Here is an 18,861-nt window from a genome sequence, read left to right on the forward strand (position 1 = left end):
AGAGGCCGCGCCGTACGCCTGGGAACCGGGGTAGCCCGCGCGGGAAACGCCGCAGTGCAGGCCGGGCGGAGGGGGAATCTCGCGATAAAAAGTCCGGGCTGAACGGGATTTCCGGCTGACGTCCCGAGCGAGAACCAGGGGCGGGAACTTCGGTCGGACGTGACTTTTTTGGTGATCCGTTACCAGGGCGCGAGCGTGAGGCTGGCGTTTGGACACGCCCCCCATTCTTGTTGCGTGGCAACCACAGACCGCACCTACAGCGGTTAAAGAGGCGTGGCTGCCCTGAGGACTCCTAACAGCTTTCGGGATCCGAAGAGGCAGGCGGCTCTTGAGCCCACGCTTGCCGAGACAAGTTAGAAAGTCACAGCCACGCTATGCCCCTCAGGGCAAGTGAAAGGTGGGAATTCTGCTGGGACTTTATTTAGTCTGGCCAGCCCGAAGGCTTGGACCAGGCCGGGGTGGGAATTGGAAGGACCTGGGACAGCGGAGGGCTGGACGGGAAGGAAGGGAGGGTGGGAGGATTCAGTGTTAAAAGAGCTCAGATTTTGCCCATTGGTTGAGGTGACATTGGAAGCGAGATGGAGTGTGAAGGTGGACAGGGGTACAAGCTAGGGAGGGCAGTGGCCTCAGATACTGTTTCCCTCCTGTTCCTCCAAGCAGAGCTCAGAGACTGAAGCTGTAATCCAAGAACAGACTCGGGCCCGAATCCAACCGAGGAGCTTCGAAATCGGGATTCATTACTGAGAAAGGTATTTTGTGTGAACCTTTAGGAGCCAGGGTCCCGAAGCTAGTGCTTTCCACGTTCATCCTTTACGCCTCTCCCATTCTACTTCGGCCACCTTCCCCTTCTTCCCTCTTCCTCTTCCGTCTCTGTTCTCTGCCCTTCACCTCTCCACTTCCTTCTCCTTCCTCCTCTGATCCCCTCCCTGCACCTCTATCCAGTTCCCTACTTTTTTCTTTTCTGCGGCATTAAAGATGGACCCCGGGGGCATTCTACCTACGAGCCACACCCCCAGCCCTATTTTTATTCTTTTTTTTTTCTTTTTGCAGGTCTGGGGATGGAACCCAGGGACATTCTACCTCTAAGCTACATCCCCAGCCCAATTTTTATTCTTTATTTTGAAACAGGTTTTCACTGAGTTGGAAAAGGGCCTCCCGTGAGTAGCTGAGGCGGTCAGCGAACTGCAATCCTCCTGTCTCAAGCCTCCCAAATGCCGGGATTACAAGCGTGCGCCACCATGGCTGTTCTCTACCTTTTCAAAGCCTCATCATACTTTCATCCCCCTACCATCTATCTCTTTACACCTGCTCATTACTAAGATCATGACTTTATTTTTACAGAACTGAGGATTGAACCGAGGAGCATTCTACCTCTGAGCTACACCCCCAGACCTGTTTTCTTATTCTTTATTTTGAAACAGGGTCTAAGTTGCAGAGGGCTTCACGATCTTCCTGTCTCAGCCTCCCGAGTACTGGGATTACAAGTGTGTGCCACCACGCCCGGCTAGGTCATGACTTAAATGTCTACCTTTGTGACCTCACACTGTGGTCAGGAGTTGGTGCCATTTTCAGACCTAGAAATTAAAAGCAGTCAGTGAGGCTGGGAGAGCAATTGTCTAGCGTGTATGAAGACCAATTACCAGTACCAAAACAATAAAAAGGGCAGTCTGAGCCAGGCACCTGTAATCCCAGTAAGTGGGAGGCTCAGTCAGGAGAATCTCAGGCTGAAGAGGCCAGCCTCAGCAACTTAGTGGGGCCCTGTTTCAAAATAAAAAGGGGTGAGGTTATAGTTCAGAAGTAGAGCACCCACAGATGGAATCCCCAATGCCCCCCTCACACACACAAGGATGTCTGAGCTGGGGCAGTGGGTGAGTTGAGGGGAATGGAATGGATGAGAGCCAGAATGATGTGGGTTTAAGAAACTAGGACACTTCAGGACGAACAACTCAGCTCACTATAATTGCTACAGAAAAAGATGGAAGAAACTGGATTTAGAGAGATTTAGCCAGGCATGGTGGCACACCCCTACAATCCCAGTACTTGGGAGGCTGATACAGAAGGATTGGAGGTTTGAGGCCAGCCTTAGAAAATGTAGTGAGACCCTAGGAGATGTAGCTCAGTGGTGGAGTGCCCCTGGGTTCAGTCCCCATAATACATGAAAAAAATAAGCCTTTGAGAGGATAGATCCTGATTTGAACATTACATAATGTATGCATGTTTTGAAACACCACATGATACCCCATAAATAGGTATAAATTTATAGCTCTGTGTATCAGTTAAAAAATAAAACTTAAGCCAGGCCCATAATTCCAGTATTTTGGAGGGTTGTAGGTCCAAGGCCAGCTTCAGCAATATAGAGCTGGGAGTATAGCTCAGACATAGAGTGCCCCTTGGTTCAATCCCTACGGCCAAAAGAAACTGAAAGATTAAACACACACACACACACACACACACACACACACACACACACACAAAATATATGAATTGGCACTTTACAGAGTGAACAAAAATGGTCGAACACATTAAAAGATATGAAACCTCATTAGCACCTCATTACAAGTGACACGCGCCTGTAATCCCACTACTTGGAAAGCTGGGACAGAAGGATCACAGGGTCAAGGACAGTCTCAGCAGCTTAGCGAGATCCTATTTCAAAATAAAAAAATAAAAAGGACCAAGAGTATAACTCAGAAGTAGAATGCCCCTGGGTTCAATCCATAAAATACATAGGTTTTAAGCTGAGGAGTGTCACCGTTAGATTCGCTTTCTGAAAAGATCGCTCCGCCAGCCAGGGCAAAGAGGTTAACCTCGGAGCAGCGGACCAGTTAGGAGGCTCCTGGGAACATTGCCTGTCATCAGACCGCGAGGCCTGAATTAGGGTGGTGACAGGTGAGATGGAAGAGACAGCTATAAAATCTATTTGTAAGTGACATCAGTAGCAATCGGTAACTGGTGAGCTGTCATAAGGTGGAAGGAATGGAGGTGAGATATTGTCACAGATGGCTGTCAACACTGATGGGCCATTCCACTTCCCCCTTGTTTTGTTTTAGATGTATAAAGTAGACCTGTCTTCAGATCCCAAAGAGGTGGCAGCCATTGAGGCTAGAAGAAATCGAGAAAAAGAACGACAAAGCCGATTCTTCAATGTGCGGAACCGAGTCATGGGAGTGAGTGGGCAGTGGGGGGTTATTTCACTGGACTCGGGTCACCTCACTCTTGTGCCTGGAATGGAATGGAATACTGTCCATTATAGCCCTTCCCATATTCAAGCGGGCCCTAGAGCTAGATACAAAGAAAGGGGAGGCTCTTTTCTGGTCAGCTCTGGGCCGTATGGCCTCATTCTTGAGACAGGAAATATGGAGCCAAAAAAGTCCTAAAGAATATTTGGGATTATATATGCCTGAAATACTATTAGACGGGCATGGTGACTCATGCCTGTAATCCCAGTACTCAGGAGGCTGACACAGGAGGATCACAGGCTAGAGGCCAGCCTCAGCAAGATCCTATTTCAAAAATGAAAATAAGCTGGGTGTGGTGGCGCACACTTGTAATCCCAGCATTAGGGAGGCTGAGACAGGAGGATCGTGGTTTGCAGACAGACTCAGCTACTTAGTGAGGCCCCTTGCAACTCAGAGATCCTGTTTCAAAATAAAAGAATAACAAATAGGGCTGGGAGTGTAGTTCTGAGGTAGGATGCCCCTGGGTTCCATCCCCAGTACCGCAATAAATAAATAAATAAGCCGGGTGTAATGCACACACAAATCCCAGTACTTGGGAGGCTGAGACAGGAGGATCACAGGTTCGTGGTCAGCTTCAGCTACTTAGTGAGGCCCTCTGCAACTCAGAGAGTCCCTGTTTCAAAATAAAGAATATAAAATAGGGCTGGGGTTGTAGCTCAGAGGTAGACTGCTCCTGGGTTCCATCCCCAGTACCACAAAAAATAATAATAAAAAGGACTGGAGGTGTAGCTTGGAGGTAGAATACCTCTAGGTTCAATCCCCATACCCTCCCCCAATAAAAGATGTGCAGGGAACTGGAAGTACAGCTCCTAAGATTTGTATGAGGGGAGACAGAAAGAAGATGTAAAGATGAGGCTGGAGAAGGAAGGATGTGGAGGCTGGACCACGGACATTCTTCTAAGCCATGCTCAGAGGTTGGACCTTATGCAGTAGGTGCTTGGAGCTGTAGGAGGATCCAGGCCCCAGCTGGGCCCCTACCCTGATGTAGCTCCTTTCTTTGGGATCCAGGTGGATGTTCTGTGTTCTTTTTCCAGGTGGATGTTGAAGCCCTGAACAAGCAGGTAGAAGAGAAAAAGCTCCGGGAGGCAACGGAGCGCCAAAAGGATGCGGCTTATGGTAAATGCCCAAGGCTGGGGCCAAAGAAGGTGTTAAAGCAAGAGCGAGAGTGGGCCGAGGCGGGGCAGTTCTGTCTGTGGGTGGAGCCCGGGATCCCGGGGGAGTGAGACCAACCAGATGGTCCTTGGGAACAGAGGCCATGTTGCCTGGGTGCTGACCCTCCTGGGGTGCCTTCTCCATGTCCACGCCCATCCCCCCAGGTGCCAAGCAGGCGCAGTATGATCTGGTAGCCCAGATGCTCGAGAAGGAAGAGGCAGAACGGTCACGTCGCATGGCCAAGAAAATCCAGGCTTTTCGGGAGCAGAAACAGCAGTTCAAAAACAGATATAATGTTGATTTTCGCGATCCAGAGCAACTCCAGCCCGAGTTTCCAGGCTATTTCAGTAACAACAATGCCTTCTGTGGCCCAGCCAGCATGCAGTATTTCTTTGGGGAGGACCTGGACAGAGCTGAGTACCTGAGAATACAGCAGGAGCAGGTTAGGTACAACCTGGAGAGGCAGATGCAGGAGCGCCAGCAAATCAGGGCCGAGGAGAAAGGTACAGGTGAGTGGCCAGGCCCTACAGCCAAGCAGGGAGCTGTCCTCAGCTGGGAACAGCGCCCCGCAGCCAGACTCTGTAGGCCGTCATCACCTACTGGGCAGATGCTGTAGGTTTGAGCTGTCAGGCCCCAGCCTCCTTCAGTAACTGGCAGTGTGGCTCAGAGAGTCCCAAGCTTATTGGTTTATGGCCCCTTTTCAGAAAAAAATCACTGTGCCCCTCCCAGCACTTCCATTGCCCCCCTCATCACCATTATTATTTGTAGTAATAGTCCTCGTTGTGGAGATTGAACGCAAGGAACTGTATTTCAGAACTACACCCTCAGCTCGTATTTATTAATTTATATTGTGGCACTGGGGATTTATTTTGTGATACCAGGGGCATTCTACCCCTGAGCTACACCCCCAGCTCTATTTTATTTACTTTGAAACAGGGTCTCACTAAATTACAGAGGGCTTCTCTAAGTTGCTGAAGCTGACCGTGAACCTGCAACCCTCCCATCTCAGCCTCCCAATTACTGTTATTACAAGGGTGCACCACCATGCCCAACTTATGCCCCCGGCTCTTTTTATTTTATTTTGAGACAGGGTCTTACGAAGTTGCTGAAGCTGGCCAAAAGTTGGCAATCCTGTCTCAGCCTTCCAAGTACTAGGATTACAAGTGTGCACTACCACACCCAGCTCCTCCAGCTGTGTGTGTGTGTGTGTGTGAGAGAGAGAGAAAGAGAGAGAGAGAGAGAGAGAGAGAGAGAGAGAGAGAGAGAGAGAGAGAATAGGGGAGGGAGGGAAGGAGGGAGAGAGAGAGAGAGGGAGGGAGGGAGGGAGGGAGGGATTGAGATTGATTGAACCTAGGGGCATTCTACCTCCAAGCTATATCCCAACCCTTTTAACTATTTTATTTTTTAAAACAGGGTCTTGCTAGATTGCTGAGAATTTGAGGCTGGCTGCAAACCTGCGATCCTCCTATCTCAGCCTCCAACATACTGGGATTACAGGCATGCAGCACCATGCCCAACTTCCCCCAGCCCTTTTCATGTATCATTTTTTACTTTATTGCAGAACTGGGGATGGAACCTAGGGGCATTCTACCTCCAAGCTACACCACCAGCCCTATTTTTTTGTTTATTATTTTGTTTGTTTTTGCAGTACTAAAGACTGAAACCAGGGGCATTCTACCTCAGAGCTACACTCCCAGCCCTATTTTTTATTCTTTATTTTGAAACCAGATCTCACTAAGTTGCGGAGAGCCTCGCCAAGTAGCTGAGGCTGGCTTCGAACCTGTGCGATCCTCCTGTCTTACTTTGAAGCAGGGTCTCACTAAATTGCAGAGGGCCTCACTAAGCAGCTGAGGCTGGTTGTGAACCTGGGATCCTCCTGTCCTAGCCTTCCAAATACTGGAATTACAAGCCTGGCTCATTTTATATTTTGAAACAAGGGCTCGTTAGGTTGATTGGAGTATCCCTAAGTTGCTAAGACTGGCTGCAAACCTGCGGTCTTCCTGTCTCAGCCTCCAGCACACCGGGATTACAAGCACCACGGCTCCACTGTCCCTACTTTTATTTGATTCCCCAAACTACACCTGCCTCTTCTACTGCCCACCAGATCAGCCTAATGGCTCTTCACCAGGCCTGGTATCACTGACTCTGGGAATTTATGTACTGTGCCTGCTGTTCATGAGCCTGGCACTCTGTTACCTGGGGCAGCCTCAGGTACACACATACCTAACAGCTCTGCTGCTTCCTAGCTGGTTTGGGCAAGGAAATGTTGCTTTCTGTGCCTCAGGCTCTTCATTGTGTGTGTGTGTGTGTGTGTGTGTGTGTGTGTGTGTGTGTGTAGTAGTAGTAGTAGTAGTAGGGATTGAACCCATGGGCAGTCTACCTCCAAGCGATAGTTCCAGCCCTAAAAAATAATTTTTAATGTGTTTTATTTTGAAACAGGGTCTCACTCGGTTAATGCGAGTCTCACTGCTTGCTGAAGCTGACCTTGAACCTGGGATCCTCCTGTTTCAGTCTCTCAAATATTGTGATTACAGGTGTGTGCCACCACACCCAGCTTTTTGTAAATTTTTTTAATGTTTTGGGGTGCTTGGGGTCAAACTCAGGGCCTCATGCATGCTAAGCATATGTCTTAATACTGAGTTATACCTCCAGCCAGCTTTTTGTCTTTTTTTTTTTTTTTTTTGTAGTGCTGGAGATTGAACCCAGGGAATTCTACCTCCAAGCTACAATCCCAACCCTATTTTATTTTTTTATTTTGAAACAGGGTCTCACTAAGTTGCTGAGTCAGGCCTTGAACCTGGGATCCTTCTGCCTCAGCCTCTCAAGTACTGAGATAACAGGCATGCAGTACCGCACCCAGGTTTTTGTTTTTGTTTTTTCTTTTGGTGGTACTGAGATTGAACACAGGGGCATTGTACCTCTGAGCTACATTCCAGCCCTATTTTATTTATTTTGAAACAAGTCTCACTAAGTAGCTGAGGCTGGCCAAAAACCTGTAATCCTTTTTTTTTTTTTTTTTTTTTTGGTGGTACTGGGGATGGAACCCAGGGCCCTTCTACCTCTGGGCTACACTCCCAGACCTATTTTATATTTTATTTGGAAACAGAGTCTCTTAAGCCAGCTGAGGCTGGCTTCGAACCCGTGGAATCCTCCTGTCTCAGCCTCCCAAGCGCAGGGATTACAAGCCTGCGCCACCACGCCTGGCTTACCTGTAATTCTTCTGTCTCAGCCTCCCAAGTATTGCAATTACAACCGCACTTGGCTCACACACGGTGGATTTTTGTTTTTTCTTCTGTAATCCCAGTGCTTGGGGGCTGAGACAGGAGCACAAAGTTTGAGACTAGCCTCAGCAATTTAGCAAGACCTTGTTTCAACATCAAAATAAAACCAGGCTGGAGGTTTAGGTCAGAGGTAGAATAAATAAACACAAATAAATAAATAAATATAATTGCCGGACATGGTAGCACACACCTGCAATCCTAGTACTTGGGAGGCTGAGACAGAAAGTTCACAGGTTTGAGGCCAGCCTCAGCAAAAGGGCTAGGGGTGTAGCTCAGAGGTAGAATGCACCTGGGTTCAATCTCCAGTAACTAACACACACACAAACACACACACACACATGGGTAGTCGGATGTAGTAATACATGCCTGTAATACAGGAGGCTGAGACAGGAGTTTCACAGATTTGAGACCAGCCTCAGCAATTAAGCAAAGTCTCACAGCAACTTATTGAGACCTTGATTCTGTCTGTGTGTGTCTATGTCTATGTGGTACTTGGAATTGACCCTACAGGTGTTCTACCTCTGAGACCAATTTTAATTCTTATTTGGAAAGAGGGTGTCACTAGGTTGCTGAGAGCCTCACTAAATTGTCAAGGGTGATCTCAAACCTGTGAAACTCCTGTCTCAGCCTCCCAAGTACTAGGATTACAAGTGTGAACCACCATGCCCACTTGAGACCTTGTTTCAAAATAAAAAATCTCAGCCGGGCGTGGTGGCACACGCTTGTAATCCCCACGCTTGGGAGGCAGAGACAGGAGGATCGCGCGAGTTCAAAGCCAGCCTCGCTGGCTTAAGAGACCCTGTTTCCAAATAAAATATAAAATAGGTCTGGGAGTGTAGCCCGGAGGTAGAAGGGTTCAATCCCCCGTACCACCAATAAATAAATAAATAAATAAATAAATAAATAAATAAATAAATAGGGCTGGGTGGAGCTTAGAGTAGAAGGTATCTGGGTTCAACTTCTAGTACTCCCTCAAAAAAAAAAAAAAAACTGGGACCAGGTATAGTGGCACATGCTTGTAATCCCTGTACTTGGGAGGCTGAGACAGGAGGTTCACGGCCAGCCTCGGCTATTTAGTGAGACACTCTGCAACTTAGTGAAACCCTGTTTTAAAATAAAGAATAAAAAATGGGGCTGGGGGCGTAGCTCAGAGGTAGAATGCCCCTGGGTTCTATCCCCAGTACCACAAAAAAAAATTGGGGATAATACACCGGGCATGGTAGGGCACACCTACAATTCCAGGACTTGGGAGGCTGAGACAGGAGGGTGACAGGTTTGAGGCCAGCCTCAGCAACTTAGCAAGACTCAGCAAGTTCATGAGACACTGCTTCAAACTTTTAAAGAGGGCTAGGAATATAGCTCAGTGGTAGTGTCCTGGGTTCAATCCCAGTACCACAAAATAGAACTTAATAATCCCTATCACCCAGAAAAGCCACTATTATGATATTATCTATGGTCATGTCCTCCCCTCTAAAGGAAGCCCTTCAAGGACAGGACCATGTGTTATCTACTTGCACTGTTCACCTTTCAAATCACCAGTGCCTGCCAGGTCCTAGGAAAAGGAGATCAGTGTGTGGCTAGAGTGGGAAAACTGTCCAGTTGAGCTGTGCCCGCAGCCTGGAAAGCTATTTAGTCGTTTTGCCTTATGCAAAATGCTCTGTGTTTATTATTTATATTGGGGTTACACTCAGGGGTATTCTACTTCCAAGCTACATCCTCAGCCCTTTTTATTTTTAAATAGGGCCTTGAGCCAGGCATGGTGGCACATGCCTGTAGTCCCAGTACTCGGAAGGCGGAGACAGGAGGATCGCAGGGGTCTTGCTAAGTCGCCGAGGCTAGCCTTAAACCTGCCGTCTCTGGTCTCAGCCTCCCATGCACAGAGCTGACTTCATGTTTCTTCCTTTGGTTTGGTTTGAGTGCTGACTGTACCCAGGGCCTTGCGCATGCTAAGCACATGCTCTAGTAGGTCTGAGCTCCATCCCCAGTCCCCATACCCTTCATAACACCCACACACATCTCTGCTATTGTCCCTGCCAGACTGTGGTCTCATTAGCTGTTTCACTTGGCTCCCTTAGTAGACCGGGGGACAGAACCCAACACATGGTCCTAATCCCGAGGCTCAGAGAGATGAAACGGTTTACCAGGGCCACGCATTTCAGAGGTGGCAGAGCTGCACTGTAACCCGCTGCCACGCTTTGGCTGCCCCTACCCCCAGAGAGTAGCTCCTTCCACATCCTTAGAGCTTGGACGCCATCCCCTCCCATACCACATATGCATTCAGAAAGCTTGTTGTGGAAATGGCGGAGTGAGCGAAGCAGGAACGGAGCAGGCCGTGTCTCTCTATTCAGATATGCTCAGTGACCAGCTGCGCATAGCCATGGACATGCAGGCCGCCCATCTTGCCAAACTGGAGGAGTCCTGTCGCATCAGCATGAGGTGTGCTGCGGCCAATGCCAACAGAGCTCAGGTATGGCCCTCCCAAACCCCAGGGCTGATCCCCTTCCCGCACCTCACATCAGGACCAGCAAGCATCCTCAGCTTCCTGGTGACCCCCCACCCACTTACGTCACCCCTCTCTAACCTGCCATGAGTCACCCCTTTCCACATCCAGGTGCAGGCTAATTTGAGAATGGAACACTGCTCTCTCATCCCTAGTCCTGGGCACAGAGAAGTCCCCTGCCCCTTCTACCCCCCAACCATTCAGGTAATTAAAAGGCCATGCATGGTGTACAGGCCTGTAATCCCAGAACTTGGGAGACTGAAACAGGAGGATCACAGATTCAAGGCCAGCCTCAGCAACTTAGTGAGACCCTGTTTTACCTCGGAGGTAGGACCCCCCTGGGTTCAGTCTCCAGTACACCAAAAAAAAAGCCATGCAGTGTCTCTTCCTTCTTTCCCCAAGATGGAGGGGTAGGTAAGGCCCTGTTTCTCCTACCCCTGAAGCTTAGATTTCCCTGAGGTTGGGCACCCAAACACTTAACATTTGGGGGCCCCACCAGGCAGCTGAGCTGGCCGAGCGGCAGCGCCACGAGTATCAGCGCCAACAGGAGGCCAACTTCACGGAGATCCAGAACCAGGTCACCAGTGACCTACTCACTGAGAACCCCCGTGTCGCCCAACACCCCATGGCTCCCCACCGGGTCCTGACTTATTGCTGGAAGGGCATGACCCCTGAGCAGCGATCTGCCATCAGGCAAGTCCAGGAGGCACAGTGGCGGGAGAAGGAGGCGAGGCGCCAGGCCGAGCAGGCGCTGGAGAAAAAATGGGAGATCCAGAGCACACAGCTGGCTCAGGCGGCACTGGAGCTGGAGGAGCAGGAGAGGGAACTGTGTGCTGAATTCCGGAGGGGGCTAGGCTCCTTCAACCAGCACCTCGCCAGTGAGCAAAAAGCCCAGTGAGTTCTCGGGGCTGGCAGCCGGTCGGGAAGGCCGCGGGAGGTCAGGAGGGATGGCAAGGACCAGGGAGGGAGGGCGAGCACATCCACTGAGGCCTCCGGACTTCTTTTACAGCCAGAATTATCTGAATTCATTAATCTACACCAACCAGCCTACAGCTGATTATTATCTCCAGTTCAACACCAGCAGCCGCTGAGCTCAGGATGGTCATCTCTCCCGTCTCTCCAATTAAGTTCATAGATGGCTAGGAGTCTAAAGAAGTGCTACATACCTCCCCATCTATTTCCCAGCGGGAGAGAGCTAAGACAATACCCCCATCTTCCACTCTAGGTAATAAAGTTATTCCCTAAAATCAAGGCCATGTGTTATAACAGTGCATACACACCAAAATAAACAGAAGAGGTACTGCCTGCCTCCCCTCCCCCTGAGGCTCTGAGCATCTAGCCTAGTCAGAGCCCTCGCCTCTCTTCCCCTTGCTTGACCCCCAGCACACAGCACTGCCCACATCTTGCGTGAAAGACTTTATTAGGCACAGAGGGTGACCAGTGGGCAGCATTACGAAATGGTGACCGAGCTTCCTTCCCAAGCTGGACAACAGTACCCTGGGGGAAGAGGGGCACACTCCTCCTCCCTTCAGGGCTGCATGCGGATGGCTCCATCCAGCCGGATGACCTCTCCGTTGAGGAATGGGTTCTCGATTATGGTCTGAACCAGATGAGCATACTCAGCAGGGTCACCCAGTCGGCTGGGGAAGGGCACCTGGCTAGCCAGGAAGTTGCGGACCTTCTCTGGGAGGCTGGTCAGCAGTGGCGTGCCAAACAGACCTAGACAAGAGAGACCCACTGCTGCGTCCTCACCTTAGCCCTACGTCATGGTACCCTCCTAGGGCCCAAGATGGGAGGCTGTTGTCGCTTAGGTGGTAGATACCGTCCCCTCTCGACCTCCCAGAGACCCCACCCAATCTCAGAGATGGTGGGGAGAGGGGTTCATGTACCTGGAGCAATGGTCATCACTCGGATGCCCATGGGAGCCAGATCCCGAGCGATGGGCAACGTCATGCCTACTATGCCCCCCTTGGATGCGGAGTACGCAGCTTGTCCAACCTAGAAAAGAAGTGGAGGTCATAGTTGGGAAAGCCTCACTCAGCCTCAGAGGAGTCACACCTGTGCCTCGAAGGCACCCGCCCACACACCTGGCCCTCAAAGGCAGCCACGCTGGCAGTGTTGATGATAACCCCACGCTGGCCTCCCTGGTCTGGTTCATTCTGGCCCATCTCACCAGCAACCAGACGGATCACATTGAAGGTGCCCACGAGATTCACCTGGAGGACGAGCAGAGCGACATGGTATGGTGTGGGGCCCGAGGCAGAGGCTGCCCTTTGTTCCCTGAGAGCTTTGAGGGTATCCCCAGACAGATAGCTCTCATTCCCACCCCTAGAAAACTGCTAAAGACTTACATTGAGAACTCGCTGGAACTCCTCCAAGGCATGGGACTCCTTCCTCTTTGAGTTGTACGTCTTAATGGCCACTGCAATACCTGCACAGTTGACAGCCACATCTACTCGGCCAAACTTTTCTTTTGCTAGAGTCAGGGCTGCCTGAATGTCCTTCTCAGAGGTCACCTTCAAAGGAAGAAGTGGAGGACAGGTGTTCACTGCTCACCACTGAGCCTGGGGCAGAGGAGGCCCAGTCCTTGGGTGAGAACAGAGCTGTGTGACCAAAGAGAGGCCAAGAGAAAGAGGTGTGGGAAAACTTTGGAAGAGTGGGGGTGAAGATGAAAACGTTAGGTACTGTAGGGACATGTAGCAAAACAGTTTTTAAGTCTAATACCCTCTTTTGATAAATCCAGATACTCCTGGTGATTCTCAATTGCCGTGGATGAGTATTAACAAACCTGTTTCAGGACTCTGTGACAGGAATATAAACTAGCTTCTTTTTTGTGCCTCTACTTGCTAAGATGATTTATTTCATCAGGCTCTACTTTCTGTGGTTTGTTTCATAGAAAAAAATGTTTATCAACTTTGTAAATGTGAGATTATAGGGCACAATACGCATTTTCAAACTATGTAGTGAATCTTGGCTTTATAGAATCCTCTTTTTCCCTTTGGTACTGGGGATCTAACCCAGGGGCATTCTACCTCTAAGCTACACTCTCAGCTGCTTTTCCCTTTTTATTTTGAAACAGGGTCTTGCTAAGTTGCTGAAGGGCTCTCTCAGTTGCCCAGGCTGGCCTCGAACCTGCGATTCTCCTATCTCAGCTTCCACTAGTATTACAGGCATGTGCCTACTGCACCTGGCTAGGGAATCCTTACCGTACTCCCACAGTGCTTGAAGGCTCAGGTCATAAGGAACGAAGTAATGGGTTCATCACCCCCATAGAGGACACCTTTCTGGAAGCGACCCCCATGGGTTCCCAGAAAAGTGTTAGTGACCTCGTGCCCACCCGGGAGAGCACCACTTACGTCGGCTGGGGCAAACACGCAGCTGCTTCCTAGCTTCTTAGCCTGGTCCTCCCCACCCGAGTTGGGCAGATCCAGAAGCACAGCAGAGGCCCCCTGTCCCACCAGTCGCTCCGCCGTGGCCAGGCCAAGACCCGAGGCTCCTCCGGTGATCAGTGCGACCAAGCCCTGTGGAGAGGGACACGACCAGCTGCTGCGCTGTGCAGACCACCCCACCCCTTCACCTGCCGGTTCTCCACACTTCTGCGGGGGAGGGGGCGTGGCCCAGATGTGTTTCTCCTCAATCAAGAGACCTGGGGGGTGTCTCATCCCCAGAAAAGCGGTTCTGCACCCCACATACACATGCAACGGAATGCTGCCTTTCACTTTACTGAGCCCAACAGCTGCAATACCAGACCCAAATAAGCACGAGTCTTTCTCCCGTCACCAATCTCTTCTCCCCAGTTCCCGGCCGCGCGCCATCCCAGCCCGCGGAGCGCGGCGTTTTTTAGAGGAAAGGAGCAATCTACCTTCACTTTTCGACACGCCGCAGCCATTTTGCACCGGCTCTGCCACTGGAGGGCTTTTTGTCCTTTTTCACAAACGCTTGCTGATTGGTCGAGGGCGGGCGAGTGGGCGGAGCCTACGGGCTGGGACGTCCGCCGCGCGAGACGCGGGGGCGTGGCCTGCAGTTCCCGGACCTTGGCGCAAAGGCGAAGTCCTTATCAGGCATTTACAGAGACTTTTTTTCACTGCGAGAAAGAGCCCAATGGCAGCAGCGCAAAATCAACACACCCCCTTGGTCCCGCTAACTGCGGGGTTAGCGGGCCAGCTCCACGTGGGGTAGGGAGGGTGGGGATTGAAAGTGAGTCCTCTCTCTGCAGAAAAGGTCTTAGAGTAGAAAAGTATTTGAAGCCGGGCGTGGTGGCGCACGTTTGTAATCCCAGCATTCGGGAGGCTGAGACCTGAGGATCGCGGTTCGCGGCCAGCCTCAGCTACTTAGTGAGGCCCTTTGCAACTCAGTGAGACCCCGTTTCAAAATAAAGAATAAAAAATAGGGCAGGGGGTGTAACTCGGAGGTCAAATGCTCCTGGGTTCCATCCCCAGACCCGCAAAAAAAAAAAAAAAAAAAAAAATCTAAAAATAGAGCCGGGCGTGGTGGCGCAAATTTGTAATCCCAGCATTCGGGAGGCTGAGACCTGAGGATCACGGTTCATGGACAGCCTCAGCTACTTAGTGAGGCCCTCTGCAACTCAGTGAGACCTTGTTTCAAGATAAAGAATAAAAATAGGGCTGTAGGAGCTGTAGAGCTTGGAGGTAGAATGTCCTAGGTTCCAGCCCCAGTGCCGGAAAAAGCAAGCAAGCAAAGCCATTTGGGACTTCTATATGCCAGACTCTGTAAGGCACTGGGGATACCCAGAGAAATAATAAAAGTTTCGTGCCTAGCCGGGCACGGTGGTGCACACCTCTAACGTCAATACTTGGCGGGAGTAAGTTGGAAGGATCACAAGTTCGAGGCCAGCCTCAGCAACTTCGTAAGACCCTCAGCAACTTCGACCACTGCGGTGCGGACAATGTAATCTGATCACAATAAAGCCCAATGTCATAAATGGTTGCAGCAACTTCCTACCCGTCTCCCCCAGGGGACAATTGCCCTTTGTCCAGTTTCTCCAGTTTCTTTGCAGGGGCCTGTTTTAAAGATAATCTAAAGCCCCAGACCAGCCTACCTCACCTGGTTCCACCGAAACCGACCCTATCTGATTTCACAAGTGCAGCTTCCAGTGCTTTGCAGACCACCTGGGACTTTGCGGGCCCCTCTCCTATAAACAGCTCTCCACCCTGTCCTTTGCTGCTGAACAGCCACTTGGGCCTCAGCCCATCTTCTGGCAGCTATCCACATGAAATTTTGCTCCCACATCCTCTTCCAGCTTGGTTACTCTCGACGTTTGACCTAACAAGACCCTGTTTCAAAATACAAAAATCAGAAGGGTAGGAGTGAGCCGGGCGGTGGCGCAAGCTCGTAATCTCAGCATTTGGGAGGCAGAGACTGGAGGATCTCGATTTGTGGCCAGCCTCATCTACTTAGCAAGGCCCTTCGTAACTTAGTGAGACCCTGTTTCAAACATAAAAAGACAAAAAAAAATAGGTCTGGGGGTGTGTAGCTCAGAAGTACAATGGCACTTGTTCAAACTGGGTTTGCCTCCTGGATTCTCACAGCTCTGTCTGGGAGCAGACCTTCTCCTGCTTCTTAGCTGACAAGCATGGCATAGGAAAATCAACTTTTTATTTTTGCAGTGCTGGGGATGGAACCCAGGGGCATTCTACCTCCGAGGTACGCCCCCACCCTTTTTAGTTTTTTTTTTTTTATGGAACAGATACGAAATCCACTTATTTTGCCAGATCATAACTTATTTTCATCTACAGCCATCACAGAAACTTATATAATTGTTCTAGTTTATTTACATAAAATAAATACAATTAGACATACAGAAATTTTTAAGGCTGAGCATGCTGAAGTCTCAAGGATGTTCTTAGTTCTACAATACAAAGGAGTCTTTTTTCAGCTCATTAAGTAGGGGTGTGTGTGTGTGTGTGTGTGTGTGTGTGTGTGTATGTGATACAGGGGATTGAACCCAGGTGCTTTCAATCTCTGAGCTGAACCCCTAGCCTTATTTTATCTTTATTTTTATTATTTTATCATTATTATTATTTTTGGTGGTACTGGGGATGGAACCCTTCTACCTCCGGGCTACACTCCCGAACCTATTTTTATATTTTATTTGGAAACAGGGTCTCTTAAGCCAGTGCAGCGGCTTCGAACTTGCGCGATCCTCCTGTCTCTGCCTCCCAAGCGCGGGGATTACAAGCGTGCGCCACCACGCCCGGCCTTATTTTTATCATTATTATTTTTGGTACTGGGGATTGAACTCAGAAACATTGTACCTCCAAGCTACACCCTCAGCTCTATTTTATTTTTTTAATTTTGAAACAGGGTCTCGCTAGGTTGATGAGAGTCTTACCACTTGCTGAGGATGTCCTCAAACCTGAGATCCTCCCAAATACTGGAATTACAAGTGTGCACCACCATGCTCAGCTAAATAGGAGCTTTTCTTTCTTTCTTTCTTTCTTTCTTTCTTTCTTTCTTTCTTTCCTTCTTTCTTTCTTTATGTCTTTCTTTTGCAGTACTAGGGCTGGAACCCAGGGGCATTCTACCTCCAAGCTATACCCCCCAGCCCTATTTTTTATTCTTTATTTTGAAACAGGGTCTTGCTGAGTTGCCAAGGGCTTCCCTAAGTAGCTGAGGCTGTCCTTGAACTGCGATCCTCCTGTCTCAGCCTCCCGAATGCTGGGATTACAAGCGTGCGCCACCACATCCAGCAATAAATAGGAGCTTCTTAAAAAATGTTTTAACAATTCATGGTGACACATACCTGTAATACCAGTTATTTGGGTGGCAGAGGCAGGAGGATCACAAATTTATAGCCAGCCTGAGCAACTTAACAAGGCCCTCTCTAAAATAATAAAAATAAAAGGGCCGGGGGAGGTAGCTGAGCAGTAAGAGCACTTGACTAGCATGAGCAAGGCACTGAGCTCCATCCCCAGCACTGCAAAAATTATTATTCTTTTAATATGTTGTACTGGGCAAGCCGGGCGTGGTGGCGCACGCTTGTAATCCCCGCGCTTCGGAGGCTGAGACAGGAGGATCGCGCAGGTTCAAAGCCACCCTCAGCTGGCTTAAGAGACCCTGTATACAAATAAAATATAAAATAGGTCTGGAAGTGTAGTCCAGAGGTAGAGGGCCCCTGGGCTCCATCCCCAGTACCACCAAAAAATAAAAAAATAAAAATAAATAATATGTTGTACTGGGAAGCCAAGCATGATGGCACACACCTGTAATGGCAGTACTTGGGAAGCTGAGACAGGAGAATAGCAGGCTCACGGCCGGCCTTAGCAATTTACCAAGACTCTCAACAACCTAGTGAACCCATGTAAGTATAATGATCCCTCTCTAGAGAAATAGAAATGATTTAGTAATTGGCACTTCCTCATAAATACTACCCTTAATTTCCATTTCAAATTTTAAACTTCTGGCTTTCTTTCTTAATTTCTTTCTTTCTTTCTTAATTTCTTCCCCTTTCTCTTCTTACTTTCTTTCTTTCTTTCTTTCTTTCTTTCTTTCTTCTTTTTTGTTCAGGGGAAAGTGTGAACGCAGTCCCCCACTACCACAAATTATGTAGTTGAGTTTCCCACATTTGGGGAAATCGCAGGGGTCAGCACATCCGGAGTGCAATGGATAAGCCTCGCCCTGGGAAAACCACCTTCGTGATCATGGTATCTCCCCTGCCAGGTAAGTATCCTATTTTTTTATTCTTTATTTTGAAACAGGGTCTCACTAAGTTACGGAGGTACTCACTAAGTAGCTGAGGCTGTCCGGGAACCACAATCCTCTGGTCTCAGCCTCCCAAATGCTGGGATTATAAACATGCACCACCACACCCGGCTAGAAAACACATACGTGTGTGTGTGTGTGTGTGTGTGTGTGTGTGTGTGTTACTGGGGGTGGAACCCAGGGGCTTTCTACCTCCGGGCTATACTCCCAGACCTATTTTTTATATTTTATTTGGAAACAGGGTCTCACTAAGTTGCTGAGAGCCTCACTAAGTAGCTGAGGTTGGCTTTGAACTTGTGCAATCCTCCTGTCTCAGCCTCCCAAGCACGGAGATTACAAGCGTGCGCCACCATGCCCAGCTGAAAACACTTTTAACAAAACTCATACATTTCATTTTCTCTTTCTTTCTCTCTTTCTTTCTTTCTTTCTTTCTTTCTTTCTTTCTTTCTTTCTTTCTTTCTTTTTTCCGCTGGTCTGGGGATGGAACCCAGAGGCATTTTACCTCTGAGCTACACCCCCTGCCCTATTTTTTATTCTCTATTTTGAAACAGGGTCTCACTGAGTTGCAGAGGGCCTCACTAAGTAGCTGAGGCTGTCCGCGAACCGTGATCCTCAGGTCTCAGCCTCCCAAGTGCTGGGATTACAAACGTGCGCCACCACGCCCGGCTACATTCCATTTTCTTTTCTTTTCTTTTTTTTTTTTAATTTTTTAATTTTATTTTATTGGTGCACTATATTCATACATCATAGTGGGATACAAACTTTTGTAGACATACATGCACACATCGCCCAGTCAGCCCCCACCCGATCCCCACCCCATTCCCTCCCCATCCCTCCTTCCCATGCTTGGCTTAGTGGTTGACATCTAGTATTATAGCAATTTATCCAAAATTAAAAATGTTAATCTCACATAACAGTTTCATTTGTCTGATACCAAGCTTTTGATAACTTAAAGATAACATTTCAA

The 18,861-nt window shown here is 49.1% G+C and overlaps 2 protein-coding genes across 3 annotated transcripts; one reads left to right on the top strand and one right to left on the bottom strand.

Annotated features, from left to right (window-relative positions):
- Positions 1-324: 324 nt before the first annotated feature.
- RIBC1 (RIB43A domain with coiled-coils 1) lies at positions 325-11,263 on the top strand (the record flags this gene model as incomplete). 2 transcript variants are annotated; one of them, XM_080719116.1, is made up of 7 exons in its annotated part: positions 325-397; positions 3,051-3,167; positions 4,274-4,355; positions 4,556-4,900; positions 10,021-10,139; positions 10,672-11,066; positions 11,182-11,263. In XM_080719116.1, the coding sequence occupies 6 exons, from the start codon at positions 3,051-3,053 to the stop codon at positions 11,261-11,263; spliced, it is 1,140 nt and encodes a 379-aa protein (XP_080575242.1). The 2 variants fall into 2 exon arrangements, with proteins under 2 accessions (XP_080575242.1, XP_080575241.1); XM_080719115.1 differs by lacking the exons at positions 325-397; positions 4,556-4,900; positions 11,182-11,263 and having other exon boundaries at positions 10,672-11,070.
- A 437-nt stretch (positions 11,264-11,700) lies between these two features.
- On the bottom strand, positions 11,701-14,061 carry HSD17B10 (hydroxysteroid 17-beta dehydrogenase 10; the record flags this gene model as incomplete). Its single annotated transcript, XM_080719191.1, has 6 exons — positions 11,701-11,891; positions 12,062-12,170; positions 12,260-12,388; positions 12,524-12,688; positions 13,529-13,693; positions 14,035-14,061. The coding sequence occupies 6 exons, from the start codon at positions 14,059-14,061 to the stop codon at positions 11,701-11,703; spliced, it is 786 nt and encodes a 261-aa protein (XP_080575317.1).
- Positions 14,062-18,861: the final 4,800 nt, after the last annotated feature.

The sequence above is a fragment of the Muscardinus avellanarius genome (assembly GCF_963383645.1).
Source record: "Muscardinus avellanarius genome assembly, chromosome: X".
Taxonomy (NCBI): Eukaryota; Metazoa; Chordata; class Mammalia; order Rodentia; family Gliridae; genus Muscardinus; species Muscardinus avellanarius.